This window comes from Alnus glutinosa, chromosome 13, assembly GCF_958979055.1.
Source record: "Alnus glutinosa chromosome 13, dhAlnGlut1.1, whole genome shotgun sequence".
NCBI lineage: Eukaryota > Viridiplantae > Streptophyta > Magnoliopsida > Fagales > Betulaceae > Alnus > Alnus glutinosa.
In genome coordinates, this window is record NC_084898.1 from 4768233 (window position 1) to 4789833 (window position 21601).

At 37.0% G+C, this 21601-nt stretch overlaps 3 protein-coding genes across 7 annotated transcripts; all 3 read left to right on the forward strand.

The window, feature by feature from the left end:
* Positions 1 to 128: 128 nt before the first annotated feature.
* Positions 129 to 2532, forward strand: LOC133854057 (ASI1-immunoprecipitated protein 3-like). Its single transcript, XM_062290088.1, has 3 exons — positions 129 to 650; positions 1360 to 1422; positions 2047 to 2532. Exons 1-3 carry the CDS (start codon positions 258 to 260, stop codon positions 2392 to 2394), a joined length of 804 nt encoding a protein of 267 aa, XP_062146072.1. The 5' UTR covers positions 129 to 257; the 3' UTR covers positions 2395 to 2532.
* Positions 2533 to 2964: 432 nt separating this feature from the next.
* LOC133854056 (ASI1-immunoprecipitated protein 3-like) lies at positions 2965 to 11540 on the forward strand. 2 transcript variants are annotated; one of them, XM_062290087.1, is made up of 8 exons: positions 2965 to 3564; positions 4207 to 4269; positions 5537 to 6406; positions 7358 to 7441; positions 10024 to 10083; positions 10186 to 10272; positions 10856 to 11093; positions 11322 to 11540. In XM_062290087.1, exons 1-8 carry the CDS (start codon positions 3211 to 3213, stop codon positions 11390 to 11392), a joined length of 1827 nt encoding a protein of 608 aa, XP_062146071.1. In that variant the 5' UTR covers positions 2965 to 3210; the 3' UTR covers positions 11393 to 11540. The 2 variants fall into 2 exon arrangements, 1 of the variants encoding a protein (XP_062146071.1); XR_009896763.1 differs by having other exon boundaries at positions 2966 to 3564; positions 10856 to 11227.
* Positions 11541 to 15408: 3868 nt separating this feature from the next.
* Positions 15409 to 19716, forward strand: LOC133853632 (uncharacterized). Of its 4 annotated transcripts, none has more exons than XM_062289623.1 (4): positions 15409 to 15426; positions 15679 to 15779; positions 16415 to 18269; positions 18845 to 19716. In XM_062289623.1, the coding sequence occupies exons 3-4, from the start codon at positions 16431 to 16433 to the stop codon at positions 19172 to 19174; spliced, it is 2169 nt and encodes a 722-aa protein (XP_062145607.1). In that variant the 5' UTR covers positions 15409 to 15426; positions 15679 to 15779; positions 16415 to 16430; the 3' UTR covers positions 19175 to 19716. The 4 variants fall into 4 exon arrangements, with proteins under 4 accessions (XP_062145607.1, XP_062145608.1, XP_062145604.1 ...); XM_062289624.1 differs by lacking the exon at positions 15409 to 15426 and adding an exon at positions 15950 to 16045 and having other exon boundaries at positions 15468 to 15779; XM_062289620.1 differs by lacking the exon at positions 15409 to 15426 and adding an exon at positions 15950 to 16023 and having other exon boundaries at positions 15468 to 15779.
* The last annotated feature ends 1885 nt before the right edge of the window (positions 19717 to 21601 follow it).

Consider the following 21601-nt stretch of genomic DNA (forward strand, 5'->3'; position numbering starts at 1 on the left):
ACATGTCTACAAAATAGCTTTTTCTTCCCAATACAAAAATGTAATAGTTGCTATAGATATGTAAAAATAAAAAAAATAAAAAAAATCCGAACTATCATCATCAGTTATAAACACCGAAACCGCACCCTTTTTCGTCCGGTCCAGAGCTTCCCAAAGCGTGTTGCGTCACTTGCGTGTGTTCGCGGACGAGAGTCTCAGAGAGAGAGAGAGAGAGAGAAAGAGAGAGGGCTGGGATTGGCATTGGCATTGGCATAGAAATGAGGCACCGGAGGTTCGTGCAGATTTCGACGAGCGACGACGACGAGGAGGAGGAGGCGCCGCCGAGGCAGCAGCAGCAGCAGCCACAGTTATTGAACTCCGAAGACAAGAGCCAGCCGCGGCGGAAGAGCCTGAAGCGCCTGAAGCTCGCGGAGGAGGAAGAGGAGTCGAAGGAGAAGAAGCGCCTGAAGCTCGCGGCGGAGGAAGAGGAGTCGAAGGAGAAGAAGAGGAAGAAGGGGAGGGAAGCGTCGGAGGACGAAGAGGAAGCAGAGGAGGCGCCGCAGCAGGAGGACGCCAAGCCGATCGGCGAGCCGGCGAGGTTCTCCGGGAAAGGGAGAGGCCAGAGAAGCCACTACAAGGCGTTCGAGTTCAACAACAACCGATACGAGCTGGTAAGAGCTTGTCGTTTTGGTTGAATTGGTTAGGGTTTTGATTCTGGATTTTGATTGTAACTGTTGCTTGCATTTTGTTGGTTTAGTGGATGTATTGCGAAAGTAGTGTTGGGAATTTTGGTGCATTTTAGGGCTTGGTAACTTTTAACTTCTGTTTGGCTGCTGAGAAACGAGAGGGAGAGAGTCAATTGCCAGTAATTCAATGATTCGTTCTTGGTTTCCTTTGTGTTACGATTATAAGTTTAGAGGGATTTCGTGCCCTAAACATGTTCTTATTAGTGGTCGATGAATATAAGTCTTATGGGTTTATTGGCTTAATTATTTATTGTATACGAGGAAATGTTTGAGAGATGTGGCTTTCTTATCTACGTATGCTTTAATTGTTCATTAATCTTGTTCGTAATTTGACTTTGTAGGCATACATGTTCAAAAGAAGGGGTTTATGCTGAAAAATCATCAATGGCCATTATATTTGATTTTCTATCCAATATATTCTTACCTTCTCAATGATGTTTTGATGCTAGGATTTAGGCTTCCAGTGTCCTTATTTGATTAGTTGATGCTTTAGATTGAAGATATATGCATCCATGTGATTCAAAAAAATTGGGCTTTTGGGCTCTAGGTGGTTTTTTAGGGTGTACAACAATTTCTTGAGTGCCCTCCCCTCTTGCTAATGTTACTGTTTATTTCTACTTTGGTTGTCCTGCAGGAGGATCCTGTACTTCTAGTTCCTGAGGATAAGGAACAGAAGCCTTACGTGGCAATAATTAAGGTACTTCTTCGGTGAAACTTCTCTTACAGTTTGACTCTTCTGTGAATATTTTTGATATCTGTTGAAGTTTTATCTTCAATGATCTGTGAAATTTTGAACGCTGTCTCGCTGAAATGCATCGCATGTCAACTTGGAGTTGCATTCTTGAGTTTCAGGTTGATTGGTACGTTTAATTAGCAATTACAAGATATTCAAGTAGTAAGGTTGGGAAGGAGTTTCTCCTTGAAAATTGTTGCTATTTTATTCGGGTTTGTTTAGCAACACAGTCTGTTGCAAAAACATGAAAGTTCTGTCTATGTCCACAGTTGACATAGAAAACACAGTTGATCATGTACATTAACATATCTTATTCAAATCTCTTACTGTCAGCTATTGCCATGTGGACCTTAGGCAAAGGCATGCTATCTTGCTTTTCTGTGGACTAATACTTAATATTACATTTCATATGTAATTGTTGTGTGTAGTTATGGTTTGGGTTGCATATGGTTCTTGGGATACATTCTGATTTCTTTTCACATAAATTAGTTGATAATTCCTTTGACTTCTGTTTCTAGGTATATTGTCTTTGTTATCCCCCTCTATCTACCACCTGCCTTAATTATGAAATTGTTTCTCTGTTGGTAGGATATTACTCAAACCAAAGATGGGAGCATGATGGTAACTGGGCAGTGGTTTTATCGCCCTGAAGAGGCTGAGAAAAAAGGTGGTGGAAGCTGGCAATCAAGTGATACAAGGGAGCTGTTTTACAGTTTCCATCGTGATGAGGTCCCAGCAGAATCTGTGATGCACAAGTGTGTGGTGCATTTTGTTCCCATAGACAAGAAGCTTCCAGATCGTAAACAGCATCCTGGTTTTATTGTACAAAAAGTGTATGACAATGTTGCAAAGAAACTGGGGAAACTGACTGATTCAGATTATGAAGAAATAAGGAGCACGAAATACAAGTCACATGCATCACATTCCATGAAATAGTAGCACTGCCAAATGTAAATAGATATCCCATTTATCATCGACCTTAAGGGGATCATAAAGATGATATGTATCTGTATATCAAACTAACTGTGAATTTGATCCACTTGTATAAAATATTCTCACGTCTCTGTTGTTCCATGAAGATAGTTTAGAATATGTTTGACCCCACTCCAATGTCTTCAAGCTACTGCATAACTGTATCTTGTTAGTAAGTTGACCGAAAAGGCTATATCAGGTCCTTGTGCAGCAAGATACATCAAAGTACCAATTACACTAACATCTTCTATCTCATTACTGTAAATCTAGTATTTCTGGCTTATTTTTTGTATGATTGTATGGGATGATCGAATGAATTGTAATGATAAAGTGTAGCATTTTTCTTATTTTATGGGGTCGGGTTGGTATTTCTTCTTCTTTTTTTTTTTTATTCAAAAATAAATTCCTAATTTTGTCCTGATTTAGACAAAATTTGAAAAGGAAATTTTATAATAATAATAAAAAAAACTTGTGAAGTCACACCTGACATTTTATTAGATTGAACCGGTGGAATTTTCTTAAAAAAAAAAAAAAAAAAAAAAACTGGTGGAATTTCTTCCGAGCTGTCGTGATTTGCCCCCACCCTTGCCTTATGTACTAACAGTGGTAAACTCGAATTTCCGAACCGCCACCGTCAGCTATAAACACCGAAACCGCACCGCTTGGCGGGCTTACTCTTTTTCGTCCGGTCCAGAGCTTCGCTGAGGGTGTTGCGTGTGTTCGAGGGCGAGGGTCTCAGAGAGAGAGAGAGAGGGGGTTGGCATAGGCATTGGCATTGAAATGAGGTACCGGAGGTTCGCGCAGATTTCGACGAGCGACGACGACGAGGAGGCGCCGCCGAGAAAGCAGCAGCCACAGTCCTTGAACTCTGAAGATGAGAGCCAGCCGCGGCGGAAGCGCCTGAAGCGCCTGAAGCTCGCGGAGGAGGAAGAGGAGCCGAAGGAGAAGAAGCGCCAGCAGAAGAAGAGGAAGAAGGGGAGGGAAGCGTCGGAGGACGAAGAGGAAGCAGAGGAGGAGGAGCCGCAGCAGGAGGACGCCAAGCCGATTGGCGAGCCGGCGAGGTTCTCCGGGAAAGGGAGAGGCCGGAGGAGCCACTACGAGGCGTTCGAGTTCGACAACAACCGATACGATCTGGTAAGAGCTTGTCGTTTTGGTTGAATTGGTTAGGGTTTTGATTCTGGATTTCGATTGTAACTGTTGCTTGCATTTTGATTTTAAGTTCTGTTTAGCTGCTGAGAAATGAGAGAGGCGGTTGCCAGTAATTCAATGATTCGTTGTTGGTTTCCTTTGTGTTACGATTATAAGTTTATAGGGATTTCGTACCCTAAATATGTTCTTATTAGTGGTCGATGAAAATAAGTCTTATGGGTTTATTGGCTTAATTATTTATTGTATACGAGGTAATGTTTGAGAGAAGTGGCTTTCTTATCTATGTATGCTTTAATTGTTCATTGATCTTGTTGGTGATTGGACTGTGTAGGCGGTGGACATGTTCCAAAGAAGTGGTTTATGCCGAAAAATCATCAATGGTCATTATTCTTGATTTTCTATCCAATATATTCATAACTTCTCAATGATGTTTTGATGCTAGGATTTAGGTTTTCTGTGTCTTTATTTGATTAGTTAATGCTTTAGATTAAAGATATATGCATCCATGTGATTAAAAAATCTTGGGCTTTTGGGCTCGAAGTGGTTATTTAGGGTGTACAAGAATTTCTTGAGTGCCCTCCTCTCTTGCCAATGTTATTGTTTATTTCTACTTTGGTTGTCCTGCAGGAGGATCCTGTACTTCTAGTTCCTGAGGATAAGCAACAGAAGCCTTACGTTGCAATAATTAAGGTACTTCTGTGAAACTTCTCTTACAGTCTTCTGTGAATACTTATGATATCTGTTGAAGTTTTATGTTCAATGTTCTGAGAAATTTTGAACATCATCTCGCTGATATGCATCTCATGTCAACTTGGAGTTGCATTCTTGAGTTTCAGGTTGATTGGTATGTTTAATTGGTTTTTTTTTTTTTTTTTTTTTTTTTTTTTTTTGGGTAAGTAAGAAAAGAAATAGCATTAAAAAGTGTAAAGGTGCCCCTAAGCATACAAAGAGTTTACAAGAAGGATACCAAAACAAAAGAAAAATAGAAAACAAAGGAAGAACACCCGAAAAAACCCAAAGACAGAAGAAAGGCTAATTTAAACGCCCAACCTCTTGCCTCTAATCCGGCCAAAACCAACACCCCTAGCATCAAAATTGATAGAGTATTCTAGATTCTTGACCTCTCTTTTCCCTTTTTACTTAGAAACAGAGATAGTGCTGCCCCTCATCAACTAAAGTCAAGAAAAATTCAGAAAACCTTACTCAGTCCCCTTGAAAGAAGCCCCCATCTTTCGAAAACACGACCTATCATTTTGCACTACCCTGGGGTTTACAACAACCCCTCCCTCAGGATCATCCCCCTTCAAAGATTCACCAACCTCGAAGACCCAGGAAGACTGTTGGTCCCTCCAAGACATACTAGGTAAAAACTAGGGAGAACACCCATACACCAAGGAGAACGGCCTCGGTGGAAACAAAACCCTCAGTAATTGCAAGATATTCAAGTAGTAAGGTTGCGAAGGAGTTTTTCCTTGAAAATTATTGCTATTTTATTCGGTTTTGTTTAGCACCACAGTCTGTTGCAAAAACATTAAAGTCCTGTTTATATCCACAAATTATAGCATCTGTAACTGTAGTTCATTTTTTTGACTTAGAAAACACAGTTGATCATGTACATGAACATATCGTATTCAAATCTCTTACTGTCAGCTATTGACATGTGGACCTAAGGCAAAGGCATGCTATCTTGCTTTTCTGTAGACTTATGATTTATGTGGCTGTCAATTTGTACTTAACATTACACATGTTATACTTAATATTACATTTCATATGTAATTGTTGTGTGTAGTTATGGTTTGGGCTGCATATGGTTCTTGGGATACATTGTGATTTCTTTTCACATACATTAGTTGACAATTCCTTTGACTTCTGTTTCTAGGTATATTGTCTTTGTTATCCCCCTGACCCCCTCTATCTACCACCTGCCTTCATTATGAAATTGTTTTTCTGTTGGTAGGATATTACTCAGACCAAAGATGGGAGCATGATGGTAACTGGACAGTGGTTTTATCGCCCTGAAGAGGCTGAGAAAAAAGGTGGTGGAAGCTGGCAATCAAGTGATACAAGGGAGCTGTTTTACAGTTTCCATCGTGATGAGGTCCCAGCAGAATCTGTGATGCACAAGTGTGTGGTGCATTTTGTTCCCATACACAAGCAGCTTCCAAATCGTAAACAGCATCCTGGTTTTATTGTACAAAAAGTGTATGACACTGTTGCACGGAAACTGTGGAAACTGACTGATACAGACTATGAAGATAATAAGCAGCATGAGATTGATCTTCTTGTTCAGAAAACTCTATCACGTTTAGTGGATCTTCCTGACATTGAAACTGAAGATACCGCTGCTGATCAAGAAGATCAGCTTAAGAGTAAACGAGCTTTAAGGAGAAAGAACATTTCACCTCTTGATGTTTCAAGGGAGGAAGAAGCAACAGCAAGGTCTGATCAGCATCTAAAATCTGACACACCTGGAAGCTGTATAACTAATAACTCAGAATACCGCTGTATTTTAGCCAATTTCAAGGCATTGACTGGAGAGAACCATCGTGATATATGCCTAGAGGCACTTCTTAAAGGAATTCAATACATGTGCAATTCTGTCGACAGCATGGATGGAGATGACAAAGAAAAAGTTAGTTCTGATGGCATTGGCAATGAAAGAGAGAATAAGTGTCACGAAGCTGCAAATGGATCTCAAGAAAAGTCTTTTCTCTGGCCAGATGCTGCTGTTCCATCTGTAACTGCTCTTGAGAGGACCGCCCATGAAATGTTTTCCTCAGATCTGAAGTATAACCAAAAGATGCGATCAATGGTGTTTAATCTCAAGGTTTGTAGGCTGTGTTTGTGTGTGTGTATTCAAACACTTCTTTGTGTGCGTGCGTGCATGCATTTACAAATTACAAACATGTTGGCTTATTGTTTAGAAGAGCCTTACGCCTTGGGATTTTCACACCTGATATGTAATAGTTTTAACAAAACCCTCAAACAAGATGGGTCTCACTTCTATTGAAGATTTACAAATTAAAACCTTGAAATTCTCTTAATTAACGGTTAATAAGCGCATGATTGGCTTCAAAGGTGGATAAATAGATGGTAATCGATCTATGGCTGTTTTCAGTACCCTATTTTATGTGTCTATGGGTGGACGGTTTTGCACTCCCATCTTCTTTTGCTTCGAAGAAATTAGACATATATAATATGGTCCAACCGGGATACCCTTTTAAGTTTCTTTTTCTCTCACCATTGAAACAGAGAAGAATTTGGTTATTAACTAGGGATTGAGGCTTCGTTGAGTTGAGTTGGTGCTAAAGGTTCACCGTTAGCTATGCCTAAGAAGCCTTGGCTATATCTTTCATTCTTTGAGGCATACTTTTACTGTGGTAACACTTAATAAAACCTGAGGAACGTGCTGGTGTACTAAATAATTCTTCTGGGATATATCTTATCGGTAGTACTATTGAGGTTAATAATATAGAAAATTAAAACTGGTTCCACATTTGATGAAATTTCTGCCTTTGCTTGATGAGATGAAGTCCTTAATATTTTTGGACATGGTTTGCGTGAGGACTGGAGTCCTTCAATAAATGTAAGGTTTGTTGGTCTTAGGGTCCATAATACACAAAGCATGTTAAATTGGTTTGAGGGAAACAGCATGTGGCTTTAGATATGCGTACATTTTGCTGCAAAAGTTGTCACATTTGTCTAGCTACTTTTATTAACTTCTGTTTTTTTGTTTTTATTTTTATTTTTTAAATCCCTTTCTTTCATTTCTTGGTAGAACAATGCATTACTGGCCCGGCGTCTTCTAAATGGAGAATTGGAACCATCGAAAATACTGAACATGTCACCGAATGAGTTAAAGGTATGCTGTTTTCACGGTTTGCTACTTGTGCTTCCAATCATTTTATACATTTCAGACATAAATGTTTCTGAAAGGCTAATCATAATCCCCATGCAACTTTAGCTGCAGTTAGTTGGCTTCAGATAATTCATTTTTTAATGCTGATAATTCTATTCCTTCAATTGTAAGTGATAGCTTTCACATGAATAAAAAGTTAATCTTGTGGTATCTCAATTGGCTAAAAGTTGGCATTTTCATGCATTTGATTTGCCAATATGGTTCCAAAAATTTAACCTTCTCATACATTGCTTGCGTAGTTTGCTAGTGTGTGGATTACTATATGTATGACCACATTTTTTATAAAATATTTGGTCTTATCATGGGCTGCGTGTTATGCTACAAAACTTCTTATTTTGTTCGATATTCAATTGGAATTAATGCTAATTATTAGAGAAAATGACAATGGTTACTGTTTCTCTCGTAGAAGATGGCATCACATTTTCTCTGTAGCCTTGTCAACATGGTGTCTTTATAAGTCAGTACTATTTTGCTCTCTTTTTTCTTTTTTTCTTTTTTAATTTTTTTTTTTTTTTTTTTAATTTTTTATTATGCTGTAGTGATTCTATTGGATCATCTTTCCTCTGTTCCTTTTATTGAACTTGGGACACTCGTTTATTATGATGAATGCATAACTTTTTTGTCCTGCTAACTCTTCATGTGCCCTTTCTATTTAAAGATGTGTGGTCTGGGAAGGTGTTCGATGGTGAGGGAAGATATTGAGGATAACTAATGACCACGGATGTTTTTGACATCTTGCATTAGGGTTATGGTAGTTATTTTAGTAGCTATTTGTGATTCTTCCTCCAACCTGTACACAAGCCAAGGCTTCTCGAAGTCAAGTACATCAAAGGTATGGAAAGAAAGGGTCATCACCATGCCCTCGGAAAAACTAGTGATGATTGCCATGAATGCCGCCCTCTGAACATGGTGCCTCTTTCAGTAGAGGGGCATGAAAACGCCGTGGAAACTTTGACCGAATGAATACAAATCAATTGATAGACATTTTGACTGAGGAAGATAATCCAGGATGAAAGCTTTTTTCATTCACTATACGATAAATGGATGCATGAAACGAAACCCTAACTTAGGACAAAAATAACCGTTAAAACATCCTAAACTGACTTAAAATCGTAAAAGAAACTCTAAATTTTCTGCCCCCACACTCGTTCGAATGGTAGTGCTCATTCGAATGGCAGTGCTCATTCGAATGGTGACCCTACAAGCATGGTATTTAAGAGATGCCCTAAATCTTGCATGATTGGTCGACAAGGTCGATGAAAAGGACCCTTGTTACTTGTTGCTGTTGGTGAAAATGTATCAAAGATAGTTCCGCAGGAGGATGATGATAGAGGAGGCTTGGGAGACTTGAGGTTCCTTGTAACAAGGATGGAGAATGAAGCAGGGGTTAAAAAACAACACTAGAGGAGCACCCGCTCTGATACCTTAAGAAAATGTGAGTGAGGGAATGAATGAATGATGGCTCAGGGGTAGTAACGAGGGATTCCTTGAGATCGATTCAAATTGGACATGCAAAATATTTAATTTAGCGATACTATATGCATGCAAGATGTATTAGAGGTACAAAAAGAATCCTTTTCTTTATAGTCGTATCTCTTGTGATAAGAGAGTGCTCTTAGTTCAGTTCGGTAGAATGTGTTATCTCTATTTGTCAACAAATGCAATCTCCTACAGATGACCACTTTACTGCAATAAAACATATCTTGCCTTATCTCAAAGGGTCTGTCACACTTGGTATTCAGTTCACTAGAGGACCTTTCACTCTTAAGATTGGGCGGGTGATACTTGTGATCGTTGGTCGGTTAGTGGCTATTGTAAACTAATTGCAAATTAACAACAAACAAAATCCATCCTCAATCTCGCTCGCTCAGATGGTGAGTTTCGGTTCAATTGATCGCTTCAAAACAGAAATCAGAGAGATCGAGAACTTGTTGAAGTCAGGGTTGAGAGGGGGCAAATGGTTTCTCTTAATGAACAGCCCTTGTTTACGGGATTGAAACGTCCGAAATTGACGTTTTTGCGAAGGGAAACGGTGTTTGAGTCAAAGTGTGAAAAAGGTGTGAAACAGGGTTCCTTAAACGCAAGTCCAAAACTAACGTTTTGGGAGGGGATGACTTTTTGGAAGGATGGTTTAAACGCAATTTTTGATTGATTTTAATTCAAGCGACACTTGCCATAATTTTAAGATGCCACGGGAAGGGATTATTAGTCTCTTGTGTAGGAACCCAAACAGAATATGTAAATGTTTGGTTCGAAGATCTGCATGTTAAATTGATGTTTATAACATGTAGAAGCACAGCTGCATGTATTATTTCTTCTTGCTTCAAGTAGAAGATGTAGGTGCAAGATTGGGAAAACTCCCTCTGGGACTAGGTGCATGTGTAACCTACCGATCATCAAAAGAAAAAGGACCTTTTACCAACCAATATGTACTCTTTCTCATGCTTTGCATTTTTCATTAGTGCCTTTGTATTTTTGATCAAGTATAAGTAGGAAAAGATCTCAACTAAACTTTTGAACTTCAGGAGGGTTTAACAACGGAGGAAACAGCAAGAACGGAGCCTGATGAGTCAGAGCGCATGCAGGTCACTTCTTTATTTCCTCAATTTGGTTTCAACTATTAGTTTCTTATTATTTATTTGCGCATTAGATATGTGTTCACTGTTTAATTATCGCTCATGAAACAGATGACGGATGCTCGTTGCTCAAGATGCAGTGAGTTTAAAGTTGGTGTAAGAGACATTATCCAAGCAGGACATGGAGAGCGCTATCAGGTTCACAAAATATTTTCTTCTTCCTTTTGATTTCCTAAAATTTTCTTGTACAAGCTTGATGTCAGTGAAGAAACCCCCCCAGCAAAAAAAAAATAAAAATGAATGGGCTGAGTAGATACGAAAAGCTCATGTATCATTTATGTATGTATATATTTATAATGTTTTTGTGTGTATTGTACATGAACGTCTCTGTATGTGCGTGTTCAGTTGTTTTGTTGATTAGATTGCTTGTGTTCATGTTTGAAAATTTCTGACCACGCATAGGCAGCATGACATTTAACACATATAAATGCTCTGTAATATCTTACTCTCATTTTGGAGCAAAGAACAAAATTGAAAATAATATTTGAAGCACAACAGAAGCCTATTAAGACGAGCAACATGAAGAACAAGAATATTATTTGCAGATAATCCTATTAGGAAAGTTGCATTGACCATGAGAACCTTTGGTGCGGTTAGTCAAGAAGGCTTAAGATTCAAAGACTTTCTAGTACTATTTTTAACATTTGTGCGGGTTTGTATCCATCTATTGCTTCTTTTAACCGCCATTGACTTCTTTTTCCCCTGGATTTTGTGGATTCAGTTGGAGTGTATTGCCTGCGGCCATTCCTGGTATGCCTCTAGGGATGAGGCATCCAAACTGACAATAGATGCATCGAGTACCCATGGAAGCGTCGGCACGGCCCCTTTGGCCACTGCCAAATTTGAAGATGTAGAGAAGAAGCTGGTGAGTCCCCGTGAATCTGACAAGCCAGCCAATGACGTTTACAAGAAAACAAGTGAAGCATACATGCCTGTCCTGGATACACAGAAATCACTTGGTAGGCCCAAAAAGGATGAAAAATCTGAATCTCCTTGAAATGCCTGAGTAGAATATGCCGGCCCTTGCAGTTTTGGGCCACATACTTAGTATTTTTGTCTTGAGAAATTGCCCCCTTGTACAGTTAGATTATAGGTAGGTCTAATGCAATGCTAAGCTGCGGCTTCGTTGTCTATAGCCTAAAACATATTACAAGTTGTTTCCTCATATACATCTCTTTTTCCTGAAGGTTACGATGGTGCTGAGACCCCTTCTGTTTCCAGTTCTATTCACGGTTTGCTGTTAGAAGTGGTTTCATGAAAGAAAATGCCGATTGAAGACACTGATCAATTCAACGAGGAATGCTACTCATCACATCCATTTATGACATTCATGTTATATCGGTTGATGTGACGAGTTTTTAAGTGGCTTTTCCTGGCACTCATATAAAAGAAACATGCAAAATCAATTCTTGTGTTTTACCTAATTTACATTTAGTTTTACGTGGTATCAAAATGAACTTAAAGGCTCTTGGGGTATGAAAAAAAAATTACTTTCTGCAGTTAAATTTTGTCAAAACACTTGACGGATTTCGTTAGTGTATCACATCAGTACTAATAAAATAACATGTGTCACTCTTAATAAAAAATATATAAATATATAAAATTAAATAAATTAAAAACTTATAAATAATTAAATCTTTCTTTAATAAAAAAAGAAAGGGGTGCTCGGCAGCCAACTTTAGTTGGGGGAGGCCCTCTAGAGTTGGCTTGTGGGCCACTCCAAAGGTAGGGGGTAGGGGGGTGGCCTTTGAGTCACCCCATCTCTTATTTAATTTTGAATTTTTTAATTGCTTGGTTTTTATTTTATTTTATTTTTATATCTTTTTTATTAAGAGCAACACTTGTCATTTTATTGGCACTGATGTGGCATGCTCACAAAATTCATTAAGTGGTTTGACAGAATTTGATTGCATGAAGTAAATTATTTTTTTGACATACCTTAGGACCATCTGAGTTCATTTGATACCATAGGGAGGTAATAAATCAGGTAAACTACATAGACTGATTTTGCATTTTTCAAAAAAAAAAAAAAAAAAAAAGCTACTTAAAATATGTCATGTCAATTAGTGTGACATGAGTATGAAGAGTAACAATCCTCCTGTCTAATTTCTTTTATGGTCCATTACTATAATAAGAGGATATCATTCCTAGGAGCAACTGTTATTCTTATGTCATCATTAAATTTGTGATAGATCATTATTGAATTTTGATCCAATGACAATTTTAAAAGCTATCTCATTTTTAAAATGACACAAGAGTAACACGTTACATTACTCTTTCAACCCGACACCTACTTAGCCCACTTCAGCATGCAGTGTAAGATTCCTAGCAAAAGAAAATTGCATCTTTTTGGGCCTTGATAGTTGGATGATATTTTGTTTTAAACAGTAAAGAAAGTTGCTAGTAATTATACTCAGAAAACAGGAAAGAAAGTTATTGATTCAAGCTAATAGACCCTGCTCATACTTATGTTGCCAACTGGTGTCTTGAATTTGTGTAGTTACTGTGTTAGTTTAACCCAATAAATAGTGCTACAGATAAAGAGAGTGTTGCTTGAATCTAAATCTACCATAGTCTTTTTTGGCTGTCATCGTTGTGGATTTGTTGAGTGTAGTTGGGGGTAGATCTCCTCTTCTTCCTGGAGCTTTCTACCTCTTCTGCAACACACCTCCCATCTTAAATGTGTATTTACCTTCTTAATCAAACCCATTTAATTAGTATTAGGATCCTCTCCCGTTCAAATGAATCGAGGAGTATCTAGTTCCTTTTAATGTAGGGGTATTTTTGTCAAAAAAAATTGTGAAAAGACAAAAATAATCTTGCATTATAAAGAACTAAATACTAAATGAATCAGAGAGGATCCGTTTCCATTTAATTGGGGTAGTAGATCCTAAGCAGAGCACTATAGATGAATCAATTAATTGTTGCTCGAGTGCTTTTGGTCCCCCAGTTTCACCTTTTTTTAAACAAAATTGTGAAAAATGTCTCAGTTTAAGAGCGCATTTGAAAAATAGAGCGATTCAGAAACGTGAAAAAATTTACCGCGTTTAAAAAATGCACAATTTTAAAGGTTTGACCAGTAATTTTACTAAATGCTAAACCATATTTTTAAAAATTATGATTTCATTAACTATATTTTGAAATTGTAACGGCTTTGTTTGTTAATGTGGTTTGTTGAGGCTTTTTTTTTAGATATGTTAGTTGCACAATAATGCGGATGTGTCTAACATTTTTAATTTTATTTTTTTAAAAAAATGCTGAACATATGAGCATTATTATGCAATTGTTGTGTAAAAGTTACGCATTTTATGCAAAAAAAAAAAAAAAAAAAAAAAAAAAAAAAACTCCTTTTAATTTTAGTTTTAAAAAAATGTTATGATGTGAGATAAATATAAAAATTGTTTTTTGTGTTTTTAAGAGTATTCTGTATATGAATTGTTCACTAATTTTTTTTAAAAAAATATAAAAATAAAAATAAAACTAATTTCCTGAATTTGGACGTCTAGTATCTTAACGATTTGGTCTTTATGGAGCACCTGGATCCTTTCTAGTTGAACGCAATTGAAAATGAGCCGATTAATTATACATAAAAGATATTTTGATAATTTTACATTATATAAAATTATCAAAATACTCTTACTTACAACTAACCGGGAGAATTTTATGGCCTTTACATAAGAACAATTAGACCCAACCATTTTTTATTTTTTATTTTTTTATTTTTGTTTTTAGTTTAGTGTTGATTAATGGGAGTACAACTCTACAAGATTCCGTGGGTCGGATTTGGTTCCAATCACATGCACACATTTTCACGTTAATCTCCTTCACCATCAAGAATTCAAGACCCCTGCTACTGCCCTTTTACCAGTGATTTTACAGCATTACCCTTGTACGTATTTCGGCCCAAAAAAGAAAAAGACCTTCCTAGTTTATTATGCCTTCCATATCTTCAATAATTTTGTGGTTATGATGGATAACAATTCGGTAATAAATATAAATAAAAAAAAAAAAGATTTTATGGATCTCATTTACTCCGCTAAATTTTGAACGGCGGCCCGCTTTTTTCTTGGAGTAAATGGGCTCCATAAGAACTCTCTTACATTTATTATTGAAATTGTTAGCAATTCAAATAACAAATTATTGAGAATTCAGATCCCTTGCAATTTAGCTAAATTAGCTAAGCCAAATATTTTTAAATCGAGCTTAAACATAGCTTTACTTTTTCTTTGCAACCAAAATGAAAACTTAAATCAACAAATTAAAGACAAAATGTGCCGGTCTCTTAAGAAAAATGTTTGGTTTCATTATCTTACACATCTCTTGTTCATCTCCGTACAAAAAATATGCAAATTCACCTTTAAATCTATAAAACCACACCTGTGTTTCACAGATTCAATGATAAATTCGCAAAAAAAAAAAAAAAAAAAAAGGTTAGAAAAAATGACACCAAACATATCTCGTCTTTTATATGATAATCGGAATTAAAACAAACTTTTTTACTCTCTTTATCTTGCTTAAAAACTTTCCATCAAATTTTAAGCTGAAATCAAGTTTGAGAAAGTTGATGCTGTAATAGTCATCCCCACTTTACACATCTTTGATGTTTAGGACCACCCACAAAATTGATGGTACCAAAATGAGTCTTTTCCTTTTGCTTTAAATGGCTTTGCAAATTTGGCAGGATGATAATAAAGTCTCATCATATATTTGATGGGCATTTCTGTCCAGGTCTTAAAGGATTAAGGGCTCTAAAGTAACTTCAGTTTAGTGTGAGATCTGCAATTTACAACGTTAATATATATATATATATATATATATATATATATATATATATATATATATTCAATAATAGTTAATTATTGGGAAACAGCCAATTAATTGTAGGATTCCGGGCTTGATATATGCAGTTCCCGAAGCCTTGAGATAAATAATTTTGTGCCAGTGATTTGGCCACCCACTTTTTTTACCATTTACTTCACTTGCCAACTTGCTTAATGACCATATAAACCCAGAATTACCCACTAAGCTAAAATCATATAGCTACTGTTTAACAAGGATTTCATTGTCTTTTCCAATGGGTGCTCTCTCCAATGCAGTCCAAAAAAGTGTAAAAAGAGATAAATTTTAAATCTTTTTTTGAAAAAGAAACACACACTATTAACATTAGCCGGCATACATGATGATGGCTTGAAGGAGATAGCTTTGTAGACATGAACTGTAGCTCATCAGCAGCTTGTCGCCCATTGCAACCCTGCCTCATGTGAGAGAGATTCACTCATATCAGATTATCAGGCATGCATTCTCTCTCTAACATTGTCTTACCTCACACCCTTTCTCCCCCCCTCTCTCTCTCTCTCTCTCTCTCTCTCTAGAGTTCACTTTTTGTGTTTATTATGCAGCTATCTATGCTTTACTGCTCTTGGCATACTTCTGGATATCTTTTCTTTTCCCTTACACTTTGGTTGATTATTGGGGAAGTCTTTGTATTATACTGGTCACACCTTACCGTTTGTTAAATTCGGTTGTTGGGTTTTGCTCTTATAGATTCATGGTGGCTTTCAGCTCAAGAGACTGGAGGATATGATTGCATCTGCTTGCAGTTTGTTGGGTTTTTCTTTGAGTTCACTTCTCTGAGATCTAGTGGGGTATGGCCATTTTTCTTTTAACAAGCATTTCTTCTAATTTTGGCGTGGAATGCCAGAGAAAAAAGTAAAGTTGTTGTTTTTCTTTTTATCAGTAAACTGTAGCTTTTGTGTCTGCTACTTTACTCGTTTTTTTGGGTCTATATAGATCACAAGATTCCTTTGTGTTATAGGGGTTTCAGTTTTTTGGGATCAAGATTGGGTTTTTGAGGTTTTTGTGATCTTAAAGTTTGGAATCACTAATGGGGTGTGTGCCTTTTCCAACACTGGTAATTTCTGAGGTTGCATATCATTGTACTCTTGCTTCTAGATTAGAAAAATCTAAATTGTCTTATTTTGAATTATTTCTTATATGATTAGTGTATCCATTTCCATAAGTTATGAATACAGATTTAATTCTGCAAATTGAATGCATTTGCCACTGAGTCTCTCTCACTTCATGGCCAATAATTTCCACATCTGACAGAAATTTGCTGCCAAAAGCTTTTATTCTGGCATGTTGTGATGAACCTGCACCAATACATTAGTTTCGGATAATTGACTGAAAATCTTTATTTAGTTCATATTTCATAATCAGATCAGAGGATAGCTTCTGTCTTGCATATGGAATTCATGATAGTTTTTGGAATTTGTTGCAGGATTGGGCTTTTATCAATGGGACTAGAGATGGAGTTGGAGTTTGATAAAAGTTGCAAGATTGGTCTGAGTCCTAACACTGTTCTTCCATCTCATCGACGTTGCTCCAATGTTGCAAAGGGAAACACAAAAGGGAAACCAATGCGTAAAGATGATGTACTGAGCCTAAAGGAAGACTTCATAGAGATAAACGTTGGTCACTTTCGTAGTTCTTCTTGTAAAAGCATTCCATCTAGACCCGTTGGAGTGGAAGGTAACATTGAGCTCAAGCGAGGTTCCATTTATCAAACTTCCAAAGAGGTAAGGAAAATGAAGAAAATAGGCTCTGTTGAGGGAGGGAGAAATATTGAAATGTCTCGTAGTAGTGACAACTCTTTCTCTTTTAGAATTGTTGACTCATTATGTGGTTCAGATGAGGAAGACCTGAAGAAGAGATCTCCGGTGATATCTCCGGATCAGAAATTTAGTCTGACAGATGTTAGCGAGCCTTATGCAGAGCCATGCTCATCAGATGGCTTTGTTGGAATTTGTCTGAATTCAAATGACATGGATAAACCTGCTGGTGCTCTGGGGAAAGATTCAGTGGATCTAAAGTTTCGAAGTGATGAAGCGGTTCGCACATTCCACAAGTCGCTCTCTGCGAAGGTGGAAATGCCGCATTCGCCTTCAACATCCGAAAGTGATTACTCCTCCAGAGCCAGCTCGAAGTCCAGATTCAGCCCCATCAGAAAGATGTTTGATCCATTCAAGAAGTCCAAATCTTTGCGAAGTCCTTTAGGTTGCATAGTGGAATCTGGTGGACTAAAAACATCTGGGACAACGAACATGAGGAGCAGAACATCTAGGAAATCTTTGCTGCATGATTTCTCAAATGCAGAAAAGTTATCAGAACTTAATCCTCAGTTTGTCGAGAGAGAGAGACACCATTCAGTTGTTGCATGTTCACCAGTTCACCTACATGGCTACCTCAAGTTGGAATACAAACATGGGGTGCCATTTTTCGAGTTCTCTTTGAAGTGCCCAGAAGATGTTTTTGTGGCCAAGACATGGAAGACGGATAATGCTTTTAATTGGGTTTATACATTCCACTCCATTGATGGTAGAAAGAAGAGCAATGTCAGCGGATGGAGATGGAACAGCAGTGAAAAAGATTCCTCCATGGTGGGACAGATGCAAGTTTCCTGTTATTTATGTTCAGAACTAAAAGGTGGTGGAGTTGTTGACAATTCTGTGGTGACAGAGTTTGTATTGTACGATATTGCACATGCGAGACAAAGTGTTGCAGCCCTAGAAAATGGTAACCCTGATGCTGATAAAGCTGTCAAAGGTTCTAATCCAGGCTTGGTTAAGGAAACTTTCGACGATGATAGGTCTGCTCCAGTGAAGCTTAAACTACAACAAAGACAAGCCTCTGAGAAAGGTGATTTTGGTTGTTCAAATTCCTACCCTTGGTCCTCTGCAGAATTGCATCCAGACCTTGAAATTGCAGCCATTGTTATGCAAGTCCCATTAGAAAAGAGAGAGAGCTTTACATACAAGGGCGGGGATAAGGTTACTGAGAAAGTGATCCCAAACCTACTTAATCGTTCTATGATTGAGCAGAGGAAAAAGGACCGCCATGACAGCAGAAGTCCAGAAAAAGTGAAGGTGTTAGTTCCAACTGGAAACCATGGCTTGCCAAGTGCTGAAAGTCGGGGCCCTTCATCATTATTAGATCGATGGAGATTAGGTGGAGGCTGTGACTGTGGTGGCTGGGACATGTCCTGTCCCCTCACTGTTTTAGGCAATCCATGTGTTCAATGTGCTGGAGATCGACCACTACTGGACAATCAGCAGCCTTTGGAGCTTCATGTTCAGGTAAGCATCTTGTTTGATGTAATTTATTTTTCATGATATCATAATTTGGTTGGAGAATAAGGAATTCTACAATATAAGTTGCTGGGTCCACATGCAAGGATTCCACCCAACATATCTTACAGTGAACAAGACCCAATAAATGGGGTACCCTATGTTTTATAAGTGCTTGCTGCCTGACATTCAAAACAAATTGTGTTGTCTAACGATGAGTTGATTCAGTGATGTATCATTACTCTTATGAAAAAGACAAGAGATTCCTCAAAGTAGAGTAATCAAGCCCTTATCTCCTTTTGGAGACTCTAGCAACTAGAAAACTATAGACAGTATTTGAACAAAAAAAAGTCTTCTTCAGGTTGCAAGATAGACTACCAGTTCCAAGGCGGCATGCTGTAACTCAAAACTACAGGAATTTTGCAAATAAAAAGTAATGCCAAATACTACTTGTGCCCATTAAAAAGCAGTGTCACTAGAATTCCTCCTTCATTATTCTTTCCTGATGCAGTAATGTCCAGACTTTGTTATGGCTATACTTAGCATCTCACAACTTTTTACTTGATTTTGATTTTTGTATACAGGGAGCGAAAGAGAATACACCGGCACTGACCATGACTTTTGTTGAAGAGGGAGAGTATGCAGTTGATTTTCATGCACAATTATCCACATTACAAGCATTCTCCATTTGTGTTGCCATTTTGCATGGCACAGAAGCTTCCACTGATGCCAGGAAGGACAGAAACAAACAGTTATCTCAAAGCAATTCATTGAAAGTGCTTATTGATGATGGAGTGGAACTTTTGATTGAAGCAGTCACTAATGAGGAAAAGACAAAAGTCACTAAGATGGTAAAAGAAATCCCACCGTCTTATGTGCTTAACCCACCCTTTTCGCCAATTTCTCGAGTATAGAATATCGACTCGACCAGCTTGCTTCGAACACGGCAAGGGCATCTCTGGAGGCTTGGATCCCAGCATATGTTTAGAGATGACCCCATGACTTCAGAGGAAATATGGAGGAGGAAAATCTCCAAATCTCCCTAGATGTCCACAGGGGTGCCAGTTCCTGGGGTTGACACTCAGCTTCGGGGGGTGTCAATCTCTTACTGCCATCGGCTCAACAGTCAGCAGCATGCTCATAAACTAAAAGCGTGTCTTAGAATCTGTGGGACTGTTTGGAGATGTGGGGGTAGCTGAGGGCTATTTCCATAGGGTTGTCAAAATCCTTTTGTTATATTATTCCATTCATTCTTCAATTCTATAGTAAAAGATTAAACAGAGAAAAGAACATTGTCCATATTGTAACTTGATAGAGAGGGAATAGAAGTAATCATTAGATTGTCAAGAGCTAGTAATCCTTTCTCTTTTGCCTTTGTTTTTTTTGTCTCAAGAAGGATGTAGTGCTAAGGAAACTAGATCGAAAGATTCGAAACTTTGTTCAGAAGAAGTTGTCAATTAAATTGCCATAAAATCTCGAGATTCCGACCATTAGACAGGCATTACATAACTATGTGCAAATTACAAGGCGAAAAATTAGGAAACACCAACAGGGAATACACATTAGAATCTCGAAAAATTAGGAAAATCTACGGATATTCATCCAAAATCCTACATAAGATGGCATAGCACCCAAAAAAAAAACCCAAAATTCTACTGAGATAATTTCAAAAAAAAATTGTTTATTAACTGTTGCAGGTACCTCTTTTTGCACCTGCCATTTTGAATAATTTCCTGCAGTTGCTTTATGTCCAACATGCTTGCACTGTAATGCCCCAAAACTAGGTAATCATTTTTACTTAATATTGAGAGTTATTGGTGGTTCCATAATAACTTACCAGAGTGAAAATTGTGCAGAAAGCGGAAAAATATGATTATGAGATTCTTAATATAATTTAACCTTAACGTAAGTATAATCAATTACAGACCTAGAGTTTTCAAATATCATTACTAACTCTAACAACCATACCTGCTACGACGAGCCATTCACTTGGCGTCTTCATTGTAGTGAATTTTTCAATATTAAATACTGGTAACTTACTAAATTGCAAAAGCCAAGGTGTTTAACGAGGAAAGAAAAATATTGCGCAAGTCTAAAATAGTAAATAAATCATTACGAAACTAGTTCTGTAAAAAACTTTAAAGTGACAAATAAATTATTGAAGGTATATTGCCTCCATTATTATGCCAAGTAAAATGGTTTAGTTTGAAGAGTTATTGGGCATAATTCTGATGAAAAATAGTAATATTTTAATGTTTCTACGTTAGTTGGTTAGCACAAGCTACAAATGGAGTAATATTAGGAACCATCTTTTTATCACTTAGTCCAGACGGAGTACAAATGGAGTTTATCACTTAGTCCAGACGGAGTAATATTAGGAACCATCTTTTTATCGTCCAAAAATAAAAAATAAAAACAAAGAAAAATGAAAATCCAAGGGATCGGCCCAAACTGAAAATAAAATAAATCAAAAACCTTGGTTTTTTTTTTTTTTTTTTTTATAAAAAAAAAAAAAATTAATTTTTTTTGTTTATTTTTATAATTTTATAATGTTATGAAAGACATTTTTGTCATTGTGAGGCACATTGACATTATTTGGTAGTTTAAAATGGATATTGACATAATTGGTAATTTGGGGGGCTCATTGATAAGGGAAATGATAGATAAGGGACGGTTGTCCGTCCCCTGTCCATCTTTTAATAATATAATAATATATTATATTTTTTTTTTCATTTATCCTTTCTAATTTTTTCATTTTTTGTTTATATAATATATTATTTTATTATCAAAAGATGGACAGGTGACGAACAACCGTCCCCTGTCTATCATTTCCCCATTGATAATTATGTAGTAGTTTACGGGGAGTATATATACTTTTCCCTAAAAAGATCAATATATTCAGCCTAAGCATTGTCGCAACCTAAGGAAGGTTTGGCCATCATATCTATGCCATACACTAAAAAGGACTGGCCAGAGTTATAACTAAAGTTCCTTAGAATGATTTATATAGTTTAATATCACATAATATACAAGAAATATGTTGGACTTGGTACATGCATACCTTTATAGCGTAATGCCCCAGCCAGGGATAGAACCGTGATGTTAAGGTATTAATTTTATGAGAAATAAATGATGGAAATGATGTTAAAATATTAATTTTAGAGGAATATTAAACATTCAAACACTTTTTTCTTTTTCTTTTTTCTTTCTTCTTCTTCTTCTTCTTTTTCTTCTTTCTTTTTTTTTTTTTTTTTTTTTTTTTTTTTTTTTTTCAGAATTTGGTTCCAACATGATGTGTTATAATTCCATGAGATTTATCATTTTGAAAAGTGTGCCATAAT